Source organism: Desmodus rotundus, chromosome 10, assembly GCF_022682495.2.
Source record: "Desmodus rotundus isolate HL8 chromosome 10, HLdesRot8A.1, whole genome shotgun sequence".
Taxonomy (NCBI): domain Eukaryota; kingdom Metazoa; phylum Chordata; class Mammalia; order Chiroptera; family Phyllostomidae; genus Desmodus; species Desmodus rotundus.
The window spans coordinates 101,865,576-101,884,375 of NC_071396.1; the positions used below are offsets into that span (position 1 = coordinate 101,865,576).

An 18,800-nucleotide genomic window follows, 5' to 3' on the forward strand; every position below is an offset into this window, starting at 1 on the left:
AAACTTTTTTTTTGCAAAGTACAAAAAGGCACTAAAAGTACTTGGATAAAGCTACCGACTTCCAAGGAAATCTCAGAGTTTCCCTGATTTTTGTCCCAAATGGATGCTCCATAGGTTATACAGAAAAGCACCTGCCATAAAAACAGAGCTTATTACAATTCTTAAGACAACTTAAGAAAAATAAGTCTCTCTATAAGCTTATCTGTGTTGACTTTTGTGCTCCCTTTGCTATTAATAGGTGAACTCAGAGGGCAAATTTCAAGGTAGCTACCCTCCCTAGCTAAACATCTAGAAGTCTGCATTATAACCGCATGCAAATAATGTTTGCGTTCCTTGCCCTTTTGGCACATCTAGGTATGTTAACGATGTATAATGGAAGAGAAGAAGCTGAGTACAGAGGAAAGAAATAGATTTAATTCAGAGCCAGACATGCCATTTGCATGGAAGCACCAGCCACGTGCAAAGCACGGTGGAGAGCGATTAAACTGGCAGTGGCAACGGACACATAATAAAGAAGCAAGAAGACATACATCATACAGCTGATCCCTGTTGAGGAAGATGAAGTTGGAATACTCTTAGCGTGTGCCATGGAGGAGGAGAAGAGATTCTAAGAAAAGAAAGACAGATGCGTGAGTCACAAAATAGGCTGAATATAAAACCTGGCTACACGTACTGCGCAGCGCAACAGGACGTGCGTATACGTATGTAGTCGGTAATCGTTCATCCCACTGCTAACATCACAAAGCTGGGGCTAACACTGGAGGCAATGTCCTCATTTTCAGATGAGAGTGTTGGCAGCAGGATGAGGACAAGTATTCGGGTCTCCCCAGTTTGGGTATTTTCATTACAGGATATCCCACACAGTAAAGTAATATTGGGAGAGAAAAGGACCAGGATTCGGACATGCTGTCGAGCGTTCGGCTCCATATGCTTTAATACCAGCACAACTGTATTTCTCTGTAGGACGGGACCACGCCCTTTCATTTGTGGGAACCAACCAGCAGAAGGGTCCTCTGCTGGGACCCCTAGGGTCCTCCAACCAGCAGAAGGACCTTTGGCAGTCTTCCAGGGGGAGTCAGGAAGATGGTGAGACTATTTTGGAACTTTGCTTCAGTGCCAAATGTGTTACTCTGAGCTCACTCCAAGTCTCCCAATGGTTAAGTTCTAACAGATTTACCAAAGGCAAGAAGAAAGCCCCAGGAGAAAAAAATGCTTAGGGGAGGGAGAGTAATCTCAAAATGAATATGAGAGAGAGAGAGAGAGAGAGAGAGAGAGAGAGAGTTCAACAGCGTATACCAAACTTAGCAGAACATTTAACAGAACATTTAACAAAAGTTATTAAAAAGACGGACTTTTAATAAGCCCTAGAGAAATATGGGAGAAATATGGGTAGGAGAGAAAAAATTCAGAACACGTAAAAGAAGGAGACAGGGTAGTCACCCATATGGCAGTCATCTGCCTGGCATTCTGTTCGAGGGACATTGTCATGCCTGCTCTTTCCTACCGGGGGCGCTGTAGGCTTCCTGAAGGCAGGGGCACAGGAGTAGCCATCACGGTAGGGTACCTTTATAAACGTCTGCTTTAAGAGAGCCCGAGCAATGAAATCAGAGCAAACGACCCTCAAACGCGTCCCTGTGACATCTTTAGCAGTTCGGGTCACACTGGCTGCCTGTGTAGAACTCACTTTTGATCATGTTTACGTCATTGGCCCCGTCTCCAATGGCCAGTGTGATGGCTTTCTTGTACCTCTTCACCAGGTCCACCACCATGGCCTTCTGCTTGGGGGTGACGCGGCAGCAGATGACCGCACTGCACTCGCAGGCCAGGTCAACGAAGTTCTTCTGCCGCTGTTCTTTTTTGATTTCCAGCCTCCTTTTACTCTGCGTCCGAAATCGCCTTTCTTCTTCTGTCCTTGGGAACTTCAGCTTCAGGATGTTACTTGTCTTGGTCTTTTTCTCTAGAAGAATTTCATTCTGTGAAATCACCGAGGGAAAGGATTACAACCATTTTAGTTTTTATGTCAAGAGTTCCATTCTCAAGATTTTCATGATGTGAAGGATAATTCTTAGATTATATCATTGATTACATTGCTCTATTTATAAAACATTTACTATAAGAATTTAGAAAATAGGAAAATGTACAAAGAAGAAAATTTAAAATAGCCATTCATTGATAAACCAGGTATAACTACTGTTACTAGTTTGGTATAATTTCTATCATAGAACGAGAACATTAAGTCTCAAACTTGGGAAATTGCACTTTCGTGTATAGGCTGAAAGACTTTTGGCTGGGCAGTTCATATGGCAAGACCATCGCAGACTGGTCCATAATGAACTGCTTTAGTTTCAGCCAAAGGCGCAGAGACCGTAATGATGTACATACCAACCAAGAGCCAGTGATGATTAAGGCACGGTTTCCGCCGGGTGGAAAGAAAGGTTCATGCACCGGGGGCACAAATTTTGCATAGACTCCACCTCTGTTGCTCTGGTTTTCCACCCTGGTGTTAAGAAGAGCACTGGGGAAAAGAAATGGAAGTGTTTAAAGTACAAGGCCATGAACAGGCCCTTGACTGTGAGATAATTTTGACAGACGCTATAATCTTTTTCCAATTGTGGCAAAAAAAAAACAACCCTAAAATGTATCATCTTAACTATTTCTAAGTGTGCAGTTCAATAGTATTAAGTATATTCACATTGTTGTACAACCAATATCCAGAATTTTTTCATCTCTCAAAACCGGAACTCTATACCCATTAAACAATTCTCCGATCCCTGTCCCCCCAGCTCCTGGTACCCACCACTCTACTGCCTGTTTCTGTGATTGGTCCCCCTAGATAACTCATATGAGTGGAGTCATACAGTATGTCCCTTTTCGTGACTGACACATTTCACTTAGCCTCATGTACTCAAGGTTCAGCCATGTTGTAGCATTTGTCAGAATTTCCTTCCTTTTTAGGGGGGGAGCAATGTCCTATTGTGTGACTGTAACACACTTTGTGTATCCATTCATCCACTGATGGACAGTTGGCTTGCTTCCACTCTTGGCAATTGTGAATAGCGCTGCTGCGAACATAGGTGTGCGAATATTCTCTTTGAGGCCCTGCTTTTGGTTCGTTGGGACTATACCCAGAAGTGGGATTGCTGGATCCTATGGTAACCTCATTTTTAACGTTTTCAATGCAACACTTCAGTGGTTTCCACAGTGACTGTACCATTTTGCATTCCCACCAGCAGTGAACGAGAGTCCCAATCGCTCCATCCATATCCTTGCCCATACTTGTTATATTCTGGGTTGGTTTTTTATTTGTTTTGAGAGTAGTCACCCTGATGGGTGTGAAGTGACATCTTACTGCGGTCTTAATTTGTATCTCCCTAATGAGTAGTGATGTTGGGCATCATCTCATATGCTTGTTGGCCATTCCTATATCCTCTTTGGAGAAATGTCCATTCATGTCCTTTGCCCATTTTTTTAAGGGGTGACATACAATCTTACTGTGTCTTAATTCCTCCTTGATGGGGGCATCGTGTGCTTGGTGCTTCATTATTTACCAAAAACAGCACAAGGAAGATACAATTGAAAATATGTTCACGAGCAACAGAAGGAAAGCAATCTTAGTGTATTAATCTGAATTATAATACACTGAGGTGAACCCTCCCATATTATAAACAGGGGCTACTATTCAGTAGAAAGAAACTTATTTCCACATAAAGTCTGGTTTTGAGAAATGCTCAGTGATTTTTATCAACACATTATTGAGAAGACCACATATAACATTTATGTGGTAGCAGAATGAGTCACAGGCTTTTGGAATGGAAAGGTCTGCAAAAATACAATCTCTTCATGTTCCAAGTAAGGAAATGAAGCCCGACAGAGATGAAGTGATTTGTCTGCAGCAAACCGACGGGAAAACTGGAGGGAAGCCTCAGGTCTCCTCTCAGCCCAGGGCTGTCCTCCTCACCCACACTGAGCCATGGTTTTTCACCTTCAGGGACAGGTTTCTCAGCCTTGACACCGTTGAAGTCTTAGGCCGGATAGTTCTTTGTTGAATGTGTTTGTCCTTTGGACGGTTGGACGTTAAGCAGAATCCTTGGCTTCTACCCACCAGAAGTCAGCAGCACCTCTTCTCCCCATGTGACGTCCAAAGACGACATCACCAAATGTTCCATGGTAGGCAAAACTGCCCTAGGGGACTAGGTATCTACTACCCATTTCCCACATTAACTTAATTTTTATTTTCCAGTTGAAAATAAGGAGGGGTCAAGACAAGTCTGCTGCAACTCGGACTTTGGGCTAACGAGATATTTGAGCATTGAAATATCAGGCCTGCCCATCTAGACAAGATTACGGATGTAACCCACCCAAACATTTCCCTCCAGGCAGGATTGTGGAGGGGGTTTCTTCTATTTTCCCTTGAAAAGGTAACATTCCTAGAAAAGATGATAAAGGAATATAATTCATAGTAATTTGTTAGTGATGTCACAGGCCCACTTCCTGTATCAGCAGAGAAAGCTGGCCCCTGGAAGTGCAATTAAAGGCCCCAAGTTTCCCTACAACGTGAGGCACGGTCAGCGGTGGTTACTCAGCTGCCTGTTGTTCTCGTGCGTCAGTAAATGTGAGGAAATTGTCTTAAGTGACAGTCTAGCTCCCATCTCTCTGTATCTCCTGTGTCTTCCACACCTAGTCTTGCGTTCATAAAAACGAGACGCAAGATACTGCCATCCCGTGGGCCCTTTACTTACTTTATATCTTCCCCATAGCAGATAGTGGTGTCTTCAGTAAGAAGTTCACAAGCAAATCCTATATTTTCAGCAGTTTCTACCACAGGAAAAAATGAAGTCAAATGTCATTCCTACTGATGAACTTATTGTGCTATCAAATACATTAACTGATTATTTAATAAATCAGCATTCATTGACATATTAAACACATTCAGTTCATGTGGTTTAATCACTCTGTTATGGGTCCGGTAGGGGAGATACCGTTTCCATCAACCTTCACAGGGGTCTCCTAATGGAGACTTTTCCCCTTTTTCCACCACCACCCATTGGTACTTGTTTCAGGTCAGGGCTGTGCTGCCCTTAGCTTATCAGAGTGTGGAGCCTATTGATGATGTTAGAGCAAGAGAAATTATCTGGTTTCCAGTGGGGCACTTGTGGAATAAAGTGGAATAAACACCATCCAACTCTTTACTGAGCTCAACTTAAAATTTAAAATATTCCCTTGGGCATACATTTTTAATTATAATTTTCAAGCAATAAAATGGGCAAGAAAAAAAGAGTTGTTCAGTGTTTTATAGTATTCAAACCTATGCCAACAAATGGCAGTGCTGGGGGGACAGAAGGGCCAAGAAGGATGGCACGCCAGGACAGCACCCACGTCTGGCGGAGAGACAAGACTGACCACAAGCAGCAAGACTCCGAGCGGGACCTCCGTCACAGGGACTAACGGAGAGAGTCTGGGGAAGGACGCAGCCAGGGTGGGCTGGAATAACAAAGCAAGGTTTCTTAGGGAAAGTGTCCGTGTCCCAAAGACAGGATGCTGTTTGTGCAGGATGCAAAGTCTGAGAAGGTCATTTCGGGCACCGAAACAGGAACCATGAATGTTTGTGAGTTAACAGAAATGCTTCCCCGCACAGCAAAGTACCCTTTTTGTCTCCGGTAAGCACCCAGATCTTAATGTCAGCTTTTGCGAGTTTTGAAATGGTTTCTGGGACTCCATCCTGGAGCTTGTCTTCAATAGCTGTAGCTCCCAAAAGCTGCAAGGAACATTTAAAAAAATGAATTAGCAAATAAGCAGTACATGTGCTATAATAACAAGTTGCTAGCCTACAAAGAGAACAAGGGCTAATTATGTTCCCCAGTCGGTTTTCTCCTCGGGTCGACGGCTGGCATGAACAGGCAAGGTTGCTGTGTTTCACGGCCCAGACCAAAACCGCTAAAAACTTTTTTTTTAAGTAATTGGCAAAGACAAAAATGCAAGTACAAAATCAAGGACAATAAAAACATACTTTCATTATGTATATGGTACTTTATATGGACATAAGCCAATTCTTGCTAAAAGTTACTACTATTTGTTCAACATTTTCCATGAATCTAAACTCTTCAGGAGATAAATGTTAAACTCTGAAAAATTTAATTTACAAATGGTATTTTTTCCTTGTTTCAAGATTTTGCAAAATAGAAATCATTTCAGTAATTCTCACAATGTACTAAGTGTAGTCTGGCTTGTGTAAAAATTATAATTTTAATAAGTAATATAAAAATAATCAGAATACAACTTTTTAAAAAAAGATTTTATTTACTTATTTTTAGAGATAGGGGAAGGGAGGGAGAAAGAAAGGGAGACAAACATTGATTGGTTGCCTCTCCCACATGCCCCGACCAGGAAACAGGTCCACAACCCAGGCATGTGCCCTGACCGGGAATCAAACTGGCAACCTTTAGCTTTGCAGGACAAAGCTCAATCAGGTGAGCCATGCCAGTCAAGGCGTAGAACCTCTTTTAACGTTTTCTGTTTCCCATAATGGCAACTTCTATTTCACTTGCTGAATGAAAGACATTCAAATGACCTAGTTCCATTATACCCGTTTCAAATGCTGAAGTTAGAATTATCTTTCAAGCATGAGATCAAAATGTCATGAAACTTAATAAAATTTCCAGTTTTGTTTTGAATATCAGGGGGAAAAGTTATGAAGGCTAAAACTCACAATTAAGTCTTTTTCAATCTCCTCATACACTTTATCCAGGGCTTCATCCCGGTTGGCTGACGCCACACTGGCAGCCATAAACTTTTTATTCCATTCTTCAAATTCTTTTTCTTCAATTTCCTTGTAGCAAAGGCACAGGGTTCTAAGAGTCTCACTTGCAAAGACCTGTTTTATTTGAAAGACAACCCATCCACCCAAAGAATGGTAAATTTTGTGTAGTTCAAGATCAAGTTTGAAATCCTACTTGAAATAATACAATAAGAGAATTTAAAAAGACACCATGGAAAATGATGGATTCATACAGGAAATTAAACAAATACTTTGTTTTTCTAAGTATCTTCAGGATCCTAAGACTGTTTTTCTAGTTCCCAAATTAGTTAGAGGCAAACATAAACCTTTCTTCTAAATCAAGTCACTATAGTGAAGAAAACTGTTTTCTCTTGCTCTCTTTTTCTTTTAATGTTTTTCCTTTACTAACTCCAGAGAGAGGGGAAGGGAGAAAGAAAGAGGGAAAAAAATATCGATATGCCCTGACTGGGGACCTAACCTGCAACCCAAGCATGTGCCCTCACCAGGAACTGAATTCTCGACCTTTCTGTTTGCTGGATGACACCCAACCAACTGAGCCACACCAGCCAGAGCCCTTTTACTCTTAATGACCAAGCAAATTACAGGCAACAGAAGCTGCCTTGCGGGTGTTGATGTTTTAAACACAGAGCTGACAATTTTAATCTCTTCCCACAAATTGTGTTACAAGCCCAATCAACTATGAGCTCTCAAGGAAGCACTATTTCCTCAAACCAATTCTGAAATACATCAGCCACTGTTAAAGTTGGCAGGAAGCATTTCAATGAAAAGAGATGTCTGGAACACTTAATCATGGTGAATCAGTAACATTTTTTAAAAATATGAACCAGTGAAAATGTTTCATTACTTCACACTCACACCAGTCTAGCCAAGACAGCAGACCTGGTTCACCCAACTGAGTGTTTCCTGTCAAAGGTTCTGCCTTTGTTTGATTAAACTGATTAAATTCCTATCCTCATGAGAAATAATTACACATTGTAACTTCTTCAACAAAGTATCTAATCTTAAAATGTGAGCCCAATTAGTAAACAACACAGTCATCAGGCTTCTTTCTAAAGGAACCTCTGGCTTCAAAACTGGACCAGGCCCTTGGAGTGAAGGGAAGAAAGTATCCTTTATTAAGAACTTGCTAAGTGTGGGCAGCTGTGTGAGACACTTTCCCTCGCAACAACCCTCCATGGTAAGAATTATCGTCTTCGTCTTTCACACGGGCAATTAATGATTCATCTGAGACATCAGTCATCTCCCCCAAGGACACAAAACTAGAGGCACAACCGGGACACCAGGTCTGACCGATATCCTCCATGCTTCATTGCCATCATTGTGTAGAGCCGAAACAACATGAGCACTGGCAGGCAATTCGACGGGAGAAATTTCTAGTAGCATTCTGAATAATTGCAATATTACAGGACTAAGTACGTTGTCCTCTCAGATAGCAGGTTTGAAGGAAAGAAGGCCAAACTGATTAAGTAACCAAGGTATCACAACTCAATTCTCCAACACATGGCTTTGTCACGCCCTGTCACATAGGAATGCCTTCTTTCCTTCGCTATATACTAGGGGGCTGGTGGAGTTCGTAGGGTCCTCATGGATATTAAGACTAAGCTCAGTGTGGTTATATAGCTTGTTCAAGGCCACTGGAAAAGAGGCCAGTCATTCCTCTGGGCCCAGCCTGCAGTTTCTGTTGACCTGACACTGGGAAAGGGCTCCTGGTCATTTCGTGGGAAGTCATTCTGCCATATTCCTACTTGGATGCTTTTTCCGCTCAACTACACCAGGACAAGGGAAGGATCAACAGTTAACGTACAGCTTTCAATCAAGCTTAAAAATAGTCCCAGAAGGCAAGTCCGGAGTCTGTGGCATAAGGAGTGAAAGTGAAACTTACATCCAGGGCATCCTGAGTCTCCTGTTTCGTAGGATTCATCCGGTGGAGCCGTTCATAAATTACAGTGTCGGCACCTTTGCAGTACAGCCTGATACTGCCTTCTGGGGTTCTCACTGGTAGCAAGGAAAGGAAAAGCAAATAACGAAGTTAGGTTTGGTTTCTTAATAGAAAGCTACATTGATAAAGTTAATCTGAAGTATCACTGTGCTAATAACTCAGTTTAACATCATCAGTGCAACTAGAAAACTGTTGCTCTCAGCAAAGTGGGTAAGCCACTATCTTATACAGAATGTGCTAGTGAAATAAATATGAAAAGATTCCTTTGGCCCCCCAGTTTTCCATATCCTTACTTATTCGTTCAGCAAGTACTTATTGATGCCCGGCTCTGCTCCATGCCCCATGCTACCTAGTTTCTTCCATAGAAGCGCCTTTGTCCACACCAGCCAATAGGACTCTCTCACCTATAAACTCTTACTGGCTTTCATACTCAGAGCATAACGTGACTCCTCGTGACCATTTCTTTTGGATTTTTTTTTATCTATGCAGTAATTTAACTGTAGTATGTGCCTCATAGTTAACTAGATTTTCAGTTCTTGAAGGTAGATGCCAGGCATGTGAATCAGCCTAGATCAGAGCTAGGCACAGAGAAAGCGTTCAGCAACATGTGCCCCGTCAGATGTCAGTAGACAGTCAAACCTGTGTCTTTCATTGGTTAAAAATCCAGTCTCACAGTGGAGGAATCTTGTGGACATCACCTAACTGAGTAATCGAAGGCTGACATCACTGATGATTACGTGCCTTCTGATATGACATGCTGGGAAGGACTCAGCATCACCCATATACTCATCCTGCCAACAAGGCGTAACCTGAATCCAATCATGAGGGAACATCGGGGAAACCAAATTGAGGGACTTTCTACAAATAACAAGCCTGGGCTTTTCAAGAATGTCAATGCATGAAAGATCAAAAAATAAGTTTGAGGAACTGTTCTAGATTAAAGGAAATCACAGTAACAATCACCTAATGTAATGTGTGATCTTGGGTTGGATCCTGAATACGAAAGACAGACGGAAGGAAGGAAGGAAGGAAGGAGGAGGTTATCGAGGGAGGGAGAAAGGGGCATGAGCGGGTAATGGGGTGAGAAAGGAAGAAAATTTCTGGAAAAATTAGAAAACATTCCATAGATTAGATAAACACATGGTATTACATTAAGTTTTCTGATTCTGATCACTATGTGTGTGTATGAGTGACTATTCTTGTTCTTAGGAAATACATAAGTATTTAGGGGAAAAGGCATTAGAGCTGCTATTTGCTTTCAAATGGTTCAGAAAACAAGAAACTCTCTGTAAAGAAAATGACAGGGAATATGTGGCCAATGCTGACAGTTGGTGACTATGGAAGCACATATAGGAGTTCTTTAAATCATTCTTGCAATTTTCCTATAAGTCTGAAATTATTTCAAATTGTGGACTTAAAAAGATTCGATATTCGGAAGCAATCAGCATCTCCATCTGACGGCCTATTGTAATGTGCCTGGACTGGACGTGTGATTTTGACTCATAAGCACATCCGTGCTCTTCTCAGATCTCCTCTCCGGCAGACTTCTGCCTTCCCTGCCGTCAAGTTCAGCCCCCGGGTGTCTGGCAGGGCTCACGCAGTGAAAGCACGCACAGGCCCTGCCACGAGCTGTCCCGCTGCCCCTCTCAGCGCTGCCACCCCAGAATCAGCAGCTGCCTGCCTGCATCACTGAAGAACGTCAACATTTGCAGGATTCTGATAAAACAACTACTGCAATTGTCTTTTGGAAAGTGGACATCGGCAGGATGAAGGGAAAAACTAGCTTCAGCAAGTCTGTGGAGATCTTCCAGGAGCCAAGTAGCTCGTTCGTTGGCTAATGAATTGGCCTAGTAATTTTTGTTCTTCACCCTGGGGTCTGTCCTAAAGAAAATGTGAGACAGGCGGCATCTAAATGAGAGATTCACAGACACACTCTTGAGGGAGCCCTACCAATTATAGACATCCGCTTCCGGTCGCTGTTGAAGTCTAAGATGGCAAGAACGTTGTAGGTCCTCTCGGTGCCCATCTCGCTGACGGTGATGGTGTTCTGGGTCCGGGCCAGGAAGGCAAAGCCGAAGTTCCTGGCGGCGCTCACCAGAGCGCCCTCGTCAGGAGAGGCCGCCTGGTAGCTGAGCTGACCTAGCAGAGGAGGAGGGGAGAAAGCAGGCAAGCGTGAGACCACACAGAGCTCCCTCCCAGGAGCAGGTGCGGGGGGGGGAGGATGTGCTACAAGGCCCAAAACTCCCAGGGAAAGGAGTGTGCCGACATTAACACTTGCTATACGTTAATGTTTTGTTCTAGTTATAAACAGTAGTATGAATTAGAAGTTTAAAAATTGGAAATAGAATAGGAAAAATAGTCCTGTAATCCCACCTAAATTAGAGAGAAAAAACACACTGACATGTTGTTACAATTCCTTCCGGTCCTTTTGAAAAAAGCCTATTTCTGTAATAGTTCCTATCACTCTGAGTATTTACATCTTGAGCATTTTAACATTATATTTGAGTATGTTGCCATCGTCATTCTCAACATTATTTTAATGGAAGGTTAACATGTCACCATTTTCTTATTATAGTCACTTAGTTTCCTTTCAAAATTTCTGGTTTTCAGTAATCACATTGTATACAGAGGTTTTCCTGGCTTTATTTCCTACTAGGCTAGAGAATATCGATAACTGTTAAGTCTATTGTTGTATGTTACTCATATGTTTCCCAAAAGGCCTGTTCCAGTTTATCTTCCCCCTCGAAGTGTATACTTACTTAACCTTAGCTATATTCTCATATTAACCCCCCCCACAATTTGCCAACCTTTTTAAACTGATAAGAACAGATACTACACTTGATCTTAGCCAAAAGGCCAAGAAGCGATGCCAATCTTTTTAATGTCTTCATGTTTTAAAAGTTAAATAATGGAAAACATGTCATATCATCACAACACACTTGGGTAACAGAAATCAATCCCCCCTGTTGTATGAAGGCAGCCAGGCCTGCCAGTGGGTCCCGTATGGTTCCAGTCACACAGACCACACAACCGAGCACGCTAACCCACACCATTCGGGCTCAGGCCAAAAGGCACCCTTGGAGGGGCAATGACTGGAAGGGAACACAAAAGGGACTTCTAGGGGATTGATAATGTCCTGTTTTTAAAGATCTGGGTACTCAGGACAGAAGAGAATTCCGTTTGTGAAAGTTCACTGAGCTTATATATGCTTGTCTCTATACATGCTGAACTTAGTAAACAGTTAAAAGAAATCTGTCTCTCCAAGATTTTCTAGTTTTGTACTCTACTGTTTGGCCTTTTTAATTGAATGTATTGGGGTGACACAGGGTAATAACATTATATAGGTTCAGGGGTACAATTCTACAACACATCATCTGTATATTGTATTGTGTTCACCACCCAAAGGCAAGTCTCCTTCCATCACCATTTATCTCCTCTTTACCCTCTTCTACCTCCCTCCACCCCCTATTTTTCTACTGTAGTTCTTCTGCCTCAAAGCAGAAAACAATCGTTTCTATGGTCAGATGAGTTTTACAGAGAAAGGCAAGCAGTTTTCCACTGGTGGCTGGACCTGGATGTGTGAGCCCTGGATGCATGAGCAGCTTTCCCCACCGCCAGCCCACGTGGAGGGGAGGGTGCTCTGAGGTGAACAGCTGGAAGTCCCGCTGAACACCTCTCCCCGCCTCCTCCCTTCACATACCTGCACAGAGGGCTCACTCTAACCAAGTCAGTGTTAGTCATGTCCCAATTAGTAATTAAAGCTGATACTTTAGGTTCTCTCCGTCGCTATTTGTTCACCCAAAAAGTCACACAGGAGTGACGAATGCCACTTACTAAATCCAGCTGTTTTCTACAAACATGCACACACACCAGAGGGCAAAATATTTAACCAGAGCTAAACAGGCAGCATTGAGAACTGGGCAACGCCCCCGCCTCCTTCATCAAGCTCAGCTGGCACAGAGACACCTGTATTGCATCATACGGATGACAGACTCATTTCCAACGGAGGGAAGAAACAAAATGGCAAAAGGTGGTAAAGTTCCCAGGCGTAAGAGTCATATCTGGAGCAAACACTGATATTTTTATCATTAAAGAAAACCCTTCCATTTTGTTCTAGGAATGGAACCACAGAATTACAGACCAAGAGATGGGAGGGACTTCAGAGACCTGGTCCAAACTCCAACTTTATGTTTGCAGGAAGAAACCTGGACTGAAAACTGACCCTCTGAAACCATTTCTAAAAACTTTTTACTGCACACTCAGAGGCAACCAGAAATAAATTGGTAGGTCATGAAAATGATGGAAATAGAAAACTGTATCTCTTTGTACCGATTTCATAGATTTCATAGCTTCCTCCGGTTAGACAAGAGCCCTCCGAGCCTTCCAGGCCCCGGGCTCGAAACCGGTTACTTTCAGATGACTCTTTCCCCTCCATCACCTCACTCTCTTCAAATCACTGAATGCGTCAAATGCCCCTCACATTCAGGGCTTTCTCATCCTTCCCAAAGACCCTACCCTAATCCAGGTCCTCAACTTCGGCATCAGCGCCCTGTGTCTCCCCAGCCAGCCTAGAACACAGCTCTCTAGTCCTGGTGCCTCCCAACTTAAAGCCCTTCAGGGAGAGAAAAGGCCTCCAATGCTTTCACATTCTGCTCTCACGTGGTGTCTGAGGGAGGCAGGAGTCTAAGATGGCCCCAGGTTCCCACACCCCTGCCGAACACACACCTTCTTCCAGTTATTCAAGCAAGCACGAATCTAGGTACTGCCAGAAAGGGATGTTGCAGGTGTAATTAAGATCAAATCAGTTGACCTTACTGATAGAAAGATTATCTGAGTGTTCCCACCCTAATGAGGTCAATCATTAAAAGTAACAGGGCTCTTCCTAGTGGGAGAGATTCAAAGCTTCGAGGGGTTGGAAGGAAGGGAGATTCACCCCTGCTGGCTCTGAAGATGGGAGGAGGGAGGCGTCTAGGGGCAGAGAGCAGCCCCAGTTGACAGCCAGCAAGGAAATGGAGACCTTAGTCCTGCAACCACAGGAACTGAATTCTGCCCCAACCTCATCTTTTTAACCTCCTGCACCTGGAAATCCCACTTGTCTCCTTTTTGGTGACTAGAGCATTGGCCTCTATCACTAACTGTGTGAGGAAGGATTCCTCAGGATGCAGAGCTCTCTGCCTGAGCAGAGAGTGGGACCAAGAGCTGCACAATGTTAGGGGGGAAGAGACTTTGAACTCCATCCGCTCCCTGCAGCACGGAGGAGACAGGAGCTCGGACAGAGACCCTGGTCTGTACTGTGTGGTATGACAGGAACCCAGACTGGGGAGGCCCCCCTCCAGCAGAGTCCAGGACTCCTCCCGTAACATCCTGGGGAAAGGAGGAAACGGAGACCTTACTGTGTGTGAGATTAACACAGCGTTGCCTAAATTGGCCGGTTAGCTCTGAAAATGGCACTACCACACACTAACAACAACAACAAAAAAGTGGAATAATTTTACTAATGAGTCAAAACCTAAGAGAACCAAGTTGCTTAAAAATATCAGACTTGACCCTTATTCGGGGTAAAATGTGCTTGGCTAGTCGGACTTTGACCTGTGCTTCTGTCATTTGTGACCTGATGTCATCCCTTGCTATCTGCCCCACCTTGCCTGCTAATAGCCTCTTCCATGAAGCTGCCCCAAGTTCAATGCTACTGTCATCTCGCGTTGTTGCCCTGTTAGAGTCATCCTTGGAGAGTGGGTTTCTTTGGAACTTGCTGAAAGATAGCACATGTAGTTTTTAGGCACATTCCTTCTCTGGAGTTTTAATACCCCGGCTACACGTGAGACCTCAGATCAGAGAACAGAAAGGCTCTTTCATAGGCTGCGTGGATGAAAGTGGGGAACAGACAGGCGAACTGCGCTTCCTAACAGAGACACCGATAGGGTGCCTTTCACTCTTTCTATAGTGTCCACGTCTTTCTACGTAATCTGTCATATGTTCACATATGAGAAAATGACTAGCTTTCATAGACACTGGACAAACTTGCTGTAACAAAGCTGGCACCAGCTGCGTCTAAGAATTCTGCAAAGGATTTACAGTTTATGCTTGATATTACAGGGGTCTTTCTGAACCTTCAGTTCTATATTTGTACCTCTTTTTTTTCTGGCAGTGAAAATCTTGGGTCCTGATGAATTACAATACCAGTATTACTAACAGCAATAAAATTACCTAGTAAAATTTTAAGATTTCTTTGCAGTAATTTTTGTTCTTAGAATAGATCCTGTTAAAGATGTACAGATGGAGTATTACATTCAACATTTACTTGGAACAATTATTTTCTCTGTTTGGATCCTACCAATATGAAATAAAAATAGGCTTTTTAACTGTTGGTGTTAAAAATGTAAATACAAACAAGTGTTAAGAAACTGTGTTTAGATTCTTAGAGACATTTTTACTGTTTTTATAATGATATTTGCAACCATTTTGTATGATCTTTAAGTGTGCATTTGAATTCTTAATGTAGACAAAAAAAAGCTGTTGCTTCTTCAATTCAGTGCATAAAAACAAAAATTGGCATCAGGTTAAATGAAATATTTGGGGGGAGCACAGGATACTTTTACTCTTTTGTTACTACACTAGTAACATACAATCATCACAGAAAAGGAAAATACTACAGAAAATAAAAGTAAAAAAATAGAAAAGAAGAATTCTGAAAGGGGCCTACAAGTCAGATGTCCTCATCGCCATACAAATGCACATTAATTATGCTCCTTCAAAAGAAAAACCGGCGCCTTAAGGAGGCCTTGACTTTGGCTGGTATTATATTTCAAACCCCAAACATATCTGAGTGTAGAAAAGGAAGTCCATCTCTAAAATTATCTGTGGAAAAGACCATCCAAGGTTGAAAGTCCACTTCTGGTCCAGATAAGGTTTGACACTTCATTCTCAATACACCATATAAGTAGTAATACAGCTGGGAGGATTTTGATTGTTCCATCATAATTCAAGAGTCAACCACTTCTTTCAGTGGTAAGATTTCACGTACAAAGCGATAAATACATCTGGAGCCACAGCTGTGGAGGAGAGGCAGATTCTCAGAGGTCAGGACCTCCTTCCATGCTTTGTTACTCGATCTACCATCTAGTAGTAGGTGCCCATAGGTATTCATTGCTTGAGCACAAGTGAGACACACCTGTCACGCATATTACTGTAATTTATATGCATCTGAGTCCCCAAGGTATGAGTTACTTATAAACTAAGACATTTGTCTTTAATGCCTGAGGAGCAAGAGAAACACTCACCCTCGATTTTGTCCACCATGACGGTGTGGCAGACTGCAAGCAGGAAGAAGAACTGACGTACTTCCGGCTCCTTCCCTGACTGGATTTGCTCCATGAGGTAATGGTCATAAAATGCAAATTTCCCATCAGCATATATATTCCAGCTAAAATCAACTTGCTAAAAGAAGAAGTGAAAAAGAAAAGGCGATTCAAAAAAAAATCTGGGCTTAATGAATGATATGAACTTATCTTTGAAGCTAAGTTTTGTGCAAAATCACTGTAGGATTTTAACACATTCTGAAGGTCAAGAGGCTCATATCTGTCTTTTAGATACCTTGTTGTGGGTTGGAACTATGTCTCCACAAAAGATATGTTGAAGTCCCAACCTCTTCAACATGAGAATGACCTTAATTGGAAATAAGGTCTTAATAGATGTAACCAAGTTAAAATGAGGTTATGTGGGGTTATGGTGGGCCCTAACCCAACGATTGCTATCTTTCTAAAGAGGGAAATTTGGACACACACAGGGAGAACCCCATGTGATGACAGGCAGACATGTGAGCGTCACATCTGCAAGCCAAGGAACACAAAGATCGACGGCCACCACCAGAAGCTGGAAGAGGCAAGGAAGGATTCTCCCCTAGGCCTTCAGAGGGAGTGTGGCCTGCTGACACTTGATTTCAGACTTCTGGCCTCCAGGGCTGTGTGAGAACTCGTTTCTGTTGTTCTAAGCTACCCATTTTGTGGTAAGTTGTTACAGCAGCCCAAGGAAACTAATACACACTCCCAACAATTCCTTAAGTTAGACGACTCACCTCTATTTTGCTGTGATTGTTCTGAGAAGCATCCCGATGGTCTCCTGAAAAACAAACAGGGCAAAGCAAACTGAGCCTCCACCTGCATCCAGAGGTCCCTCCTCACCTTGCTTTGGGTCTATGTTGGTGGGGGTCCTATGGGTCTCACAGCCTGTTTCTGGACAGCCCCTGAGTCAAGAATGTTTTTTTATTCATATTTTTCAAGAATTGTAGAAACGAAAGCAAAATATAACAAAGAAGACTATTTGGTATAGTCTGCACATATTTCCTGGCTCTTTCTGGAAATTCCTTTCTGGATAATTCCTATTATCTGGCTCTTTATAGAAAAAGTTTGATGACTCCTGGTCTAGAAGTTCCCTCTACACCACAATGTCCTCTGGGCCAGGTCATGTCTTTTAAAGCTCTTTACCTCCCCCAGCTCAGAGGGCACTGTCACCACGCACATGAGAACTGCTTCCCTAGCCCCCCAGAGTCCCACCATCCTCGTGGATGCTTGTTACATGAAAACACATTCACAGCATAAAGTTTTCTACAAGTGGAAAGAATATGGTGTTCTTATAGCTTTTTTTAAAAAAGTTGTATTAAACAAAAGTTAGAGCACTCTAATCAAAAACAGTATGAGCCTTAATATTTTTATACATATGTAGCCCGTTTCAAAATGTTAGATCGAAAATCAAAAAAATTGTGGTGAAACATACATAATATAAGATGTACTATATTGACCATTGGTAAGTGTATACAGTTCAGTGGCATTAATTGGTAACCACACTGTTGGGCAACCTTCACCACCATCCACCTGCATAGTTCTTCATCTGGTAAAACTGGCACTCATTAAATCACTCCCCTCCCACCCACCTCCCGACCCTGGCCACCACCATTCAACTTTGTGTCTCTAGCAGTTTGACTATTCTAGGTACCTCATACCAGGGGGATCATGCAGTGTTTGTATTTCTGTGACTGGCTCATTTCACTTAGCAGAATGTCCCCAAGGTTCATCCATGTGTCAGAATTTCCTTCCTTTTTAAAACTAAATAATCTTCCATTGTGTACCCAGAGTCCACAGTTTTATCTTTCCATCCACCAACTGACACTGAGGCTACTCCACACTCGAGGAATTGTGACTTATGCTGCTAGGAACATCGGTGTGCAAGTATCTCTTTGAGTATTTGTGGAACTGATGATAGTTTTGAGTTTAATTTTTTGAGGACTGTGTGCCTGCTTCAGACTGCTGACCTCTCCTATCACGTGCGCCCAATGCCACCAGCGATACAGCCTCAGAACCCAGCCAGGATGACCCAAGGGCTCCGCACCTGCAGCTCTGCGAAGGCGGGCTCTGGGCACACATGCCCAGGGGCTCAGGAACGGCTTCCACTCACCGTAGATTTGCCCATTGATGCAGCACTTTTTAAAGGTCATGATATTTTGTGTAAGTGTCCCTGTCTTATCAGAGAAAATGTAGTGGATCTGCCCCAGCTGCTCATTCAGCGTGGTGGTTCTCGCCTTTGCGGGCGTGTCCTTCTCGGGGTAATACATCTGCAGGTCCCAGTTTATGAAGTAACTCTGTCCAAGACGGATCACCTCCACACTAGGAAGACAAAAGATTACTTTCAGTAAAGTTCTCAGATACGAGTGGCAGGTAGTTGGTTTTTTCTGTCACTTGTACATGCAGGAGGAAGCTGCTTATCTACAATGAAAGCCAGCCACTGGCCCATGTGCCCAGCCTCTGAGTTCTCCTGACCAAACCCACCTTTCGCCAGGTTCAAGGTCAAAGCACTCTCCTCATTCCCACTCACTCTGAGCACGTCCAGCCACGGCCACAGTGCCCCATGTCCAAACACAGCCCAGTGGGACAGGTGACATGGTGACAAGCAGAGGGCACCACACAACGTGGCCATTCTCACCCTCTTTTCTCTCATTCCCCACTGCACCTGGGCACAACTGGAATGGCCATGTTCACCTTTGCCCCAGTTGTAGGGCGAGTCCACCAGGGT

General features: G+C 43.1%; 1 protein-coding gene and 1 pseudogene across 4 annotated transcripts in view; both read right to left on the reverse strand.

The window, feature by feature from the left end:
* The window catches only part of ATP8B1 (ATPase phospholipid transporting 8B1), a 112,699-nt gene that overhangs the window by 11,395 nt on the left and 82,504 nt on the right, over positions 1-18,800 (reverse strand). For 3 of the 4 annotated variants that reach the window (XM_053913401.2, XM_053913400.2, XM_053913399.2), the window contains exons 13-22: positions 18,120-18,394; positions 16,810-16,853; positions 16,016-16,172; positions 10,686-10,874; positions 8,679-8,791; positions 6,707-6,871; positions 5,644-5,755; positions 4,740-4,815; positions 2,383-2,515; positions 1,685-1,973 (exon numbers count right to left, since the gene is read on the reverse strand). In XM_053913401.2, the coding sequence (XP_053769376.1) occupies positions 1,685-1,973; positions 2,383-2,515; positions 4,740-4,815; positions 5,644-5,755; positions 6,707-6,871; positions 8,679-8,791; positions 10,686-10,874; positions 16,016-16,172; positions 16,810-16,853; positions 18,120-18,394 (1,553 nt within the window). The remainder of the gene's footprint in view (positions 1-1,684; positions 1,974-2,382; positions 2,516-4,739; positions 4,816-5,643; positions 5,756-6,706; positions 6,872-8,678; positions 8,792-10,685; positions 10,875-16,015; positions 16,173-16,809; positions 16,854-18,119; positions 18,395-18,800) is intronic. The other variant, XM_053913402.2, reaches the window with a different exon arrangement.
* On the reverse strand, positions 11,480-11,603 carry LOC112323055 (U2 spliceosomal RNA; annotated as a pseudogene).